At 64.4% G+C, this 3,239-nt stretch overlaps 1 protein-coding gene across 3 annotated transcripts in view; it reads right to left on the reverse strand.

Annotated features, from left to right (window-relative positions):
* Positions 1 to 3,239, reverse strand: part of CHRNA2 (cholinergic receptor, nicotinic, alpha 2 (neuronal)) — a 6,965-nt gene that overhangs the window by 736 nt on the left and 2,990 nt on the right. For all 3 annotated transcript variants that reach the window (XM_012724818.1, XM_004682421.2, XM_004682422.2), the window contains one exon: positions 712 to 1,726. In XM_012724818.1, coding sequence (XP_012580272.1) covers positions 712 to 1,726 — 1,015 coding nt within the window. The remainder of the gene's footprint in view (positions 1 to 711; positions 1,727 to 3,239) is intronic.

Here is a 3,239-nt window from a genome sequence, read left to right on the forward strand (position 1 = left end):
GCAGCCCAGGAGGCCCAGGGAAGTGGGCACAGAGAGGAGACCAGTGGGCACAAGGGCAGCCCAGGAGGCCCAGGGAAGTGGGCGCAGAGAGGAGGCCTTGTGGCACGGGCTCACAGCCCAGGAGGCCCAGGGAAGTGGGCGCAGAGAGGAGGCCTTGTGGCACGGGCTCACAGCCCAGGCCAGCAGGTCTGGCTTCCGAGTTGCTCCCAGGCTAGATCGCGCTCAGTGTTTCCCTCAACGAGGCCAGCCAGTAATAACCTCTGACCTTCCACCCTGCCCTAGGGTGCTCCCCTGCCTGGCTGGTGACCTGCTCACCCAACCATGATGGACACGGTGGGGGTCACAACCAAGACGCCACCGGGTGTGTGAGTGAAAAGTGATGCGAACGAGGAGGAGACCCACAGGACCTGGCGTGTCCAGTGGATCCCGTGGCTCCTGGAGCCAGGTCCTCGCCTCCCGACACCGCTAGGGGTGACCTGGGGGCCGGGAACGCTCCTCTCAGGGGGTCCCGTTCCCGCTCGGCCCAGCTGGCCACTGCTGACTGCCGTTCTGTACCTGCCAGTCAGCGGCTCATGTCCAAACCCTCGCTCTGTCCCGGCGGGGCTGGGTGGGGGCCTGGCAGAGGGGCCTGGGTTGGCCCAGCTGACACCGAGGCCCAGAGGGCTCCTGCGGGGCTGCAGCGTCGCCGGGGCCGCCCCCAGCCCGACTCACCGAAGAGTCAGCATCCTCAGACCGCAGGTGATCGGCAATGTAGTGCACGCCTTCCAGCGCCTTCTGGACGCGGGGTGACAGCATCACCCCACCCTCCTGCAGCGGGGCCTCCTCCTGGGGACCCGAGGCCCCTCGGCGCAGGCCCTCGTGGCTGCAAAGGACACCGGTGGAGGGGGGAGAGCGCCCCGCACACGCCCACCCGTCTGCCTCCTCCTCGTCCTCGGCCCTCTCCTCCGCGTCCACGCTGGTCTCCAGCCAGCCGCAGGGGGCGCTGGGCTTCGGGCCCGGGGGGACCAGGAGCTCCGGGGCGGGCAGGGGCCGGCTCATCAGCAGCCAGCGGGGCACCCGCTTCAGGAAGACCACCCGCACCCAGCGGGGCATGTTGTGGGTGCTGGGCGAGCGGTGGTGGACGTTGAGCACGAAGACGGTGATGACGATGGACAGCGTGACGAAGATCATGGTGAAGAGCAGGTACTCGCCGATGAGCGGGATGACCAGCGAGGTGGACGGGATGATCTCGGTGATGAGCAGCAGGAAGACGGTGAGCGAGAGCAGCACGGAGATGCAGAGCGTGACCTTCTCGCCGCAGTCCGAGGGCAGGTAGAAGACCAGCACGGTCAGGCAGGAGAGGAGCAGGCAGGGCGCGATGAGGTTGATGGTGTAGAAGAGCGGTAGCCGCCGGATGAGGAAGTAGTAGGTGACGTCGGGGTAGATCTCGGCGCAGCAGTCGTACTTCTGCGAGTTGTAGGTGCCCGTGGCGTTGACGATGGCCCACTCGCCGCTCTCCCAGTACCCCTTCAGGTCCACGGTCTGCTCCATCTGCTCCAGGTCGATCTTGGCCTTGTCGTAGGTCCAGGAGCCGAACTTCATCTTGCAGTTCTGCTGGTCGAAGGGGAAGAAGGTGACGTCGATGCTGCAGGAGCTCTTGTAGATGGCGGGCGGTGTCCAGTGCACGGTGCCCGTGGAGAAGAGGTGTGCCTTGGTCAGGTGGGTCACCGCAAACTCCCCGTCTGCACTGGGGGGGAGAGAGGAGCTGGGCGCCACGCTGCTGCCGGCAGCAGGGGACCCCAACAGCAGAGCCGGCTCTGAGCGAGTTATTGGGTTGTAAGCGAGGGGGCGAGACTGTCCCCAGCCGTTTCTAGCCACCCACCTCCTCTTTCAAGCTCCATCTTTTAGTCGCACATGCTGCGATGCGTGGGAAATGCCAAGAATGTAAACCACTGTGAACTTACAACATTATAGGTGCCATCCACATCTGATTATCTTTTAGAACATATATATGACATTTCCACTGTTTGTGATTGCAGGGACTCATCGTTTGACGGCCCCTTGGATTCCGTTCAAGTTAAATGTTGACTTATTCGCATATTTCTCCCCCAGCGGGTGAGGGCGCCCCCTGCTGGTGAGGAAGTATTTCTGAGCCAGCCTGGCCACCCAGGGCCCCCCTGGGGGGGACACGCGAAGTGACCGCATGCTTGACGGGAGGAATCAGGAGAAACGAGTCTCAGCCCTGGGCGCAGCTCCCACAGCGCCAGGCGGCAGTCTGGCAACAGCACACTGAGGGGGTGGGAAGGCTCCCCAAGACCCTGGGCGGGGATCCCTTCTGGCTGCACGGAGCCGGTCACCGTGCGAGCTACCCCTTGCGCTAGCTGTTGAGGGATAGCAGGCCTCCCATTGCCCATCCTGGAGAGACCAGGATGGGGAGCGCCTGCCGCGTGCCCCAGACAGGGAACAGAGGAGCAGAAGGGAAAACTAACAGGAGAGCTGGACTGGGCGGAGGGGGCAGGGGCTGCAGGGGCTAGGGGAGGTGGGCGGCTGAGTCCAGGGCCGTCCTCTAGTGGCCCGCGGGGAGCGCAGGGATCTGCAAGGCATCCGACCTCCTGGGCGTCGGAGCCGGGGTTCCCTGGGGGAGGTGGCGCAGAGGGCTCCTGGGGTGCATCTTGAAGAGTCACCCGCCCCTCCAGCTCCCACCGCCCATCCTGCACTCAGGAGACGGAGAGGGACGCGCCCCAGAAACTGCTTTCCCGCGGAGCAGCTCCCAGCTGAGATACAGGCACGCTGGGAAGATGAAGGCGACAAACAGATCAGAGCCAATTTTCAGTATTTTTACGGAGGTATTTTGTCACCTCACACAATTCCACTAGATGGCGCATGCACCCCGTTTTGAGGAAAGAGGTGCAGCTCGGGGCTAGGGGTGTGGGGAAAGACCCTCCTTTTAAAAGAGGGGAGGCTTCGGAGTTGCGGTCACCCTTGGGCGGGGGCCACGCGTAATGGCTAATCCCTGGGTCCCTCCCACGGCTGGCTGCCGAAGCGAGCACGAGCCCCTTGGGTCCCTGGAGGGATGGAGCCCCGCGGGCGCAGCCTCCGTGGCAACCCTAAAACTCTGGGTCTCATCTCCGGAGAAGACTGCGCCAGAGCGCCCCGTGCACAAGCAGCAGAAACCAGACGGGCGTCGGGGAGTGGCTCCAGGGTAGAGATAAGGGGGTGGGTGGAGGGCACAGGTAGCCGGCAGGCTGGAGCCAGCCCCC

Source organism: Condylura cristata, unplaced genomic scaffold (assembly GCF_000260355.1).
Source record: "Condylura cristata isolate star-nosed mole 26May11 unplaced genomic scaffold, ConCri1.0 scaffold00014, whole genome shotgun sequence".
Classification (NCBI taxonomy): domain Eukaryota; kingdom Metazoa; phylum Chordata; class Mammalia; order Eulipotyphla; family Talpidae; genus Condylura; species Condylura cristata.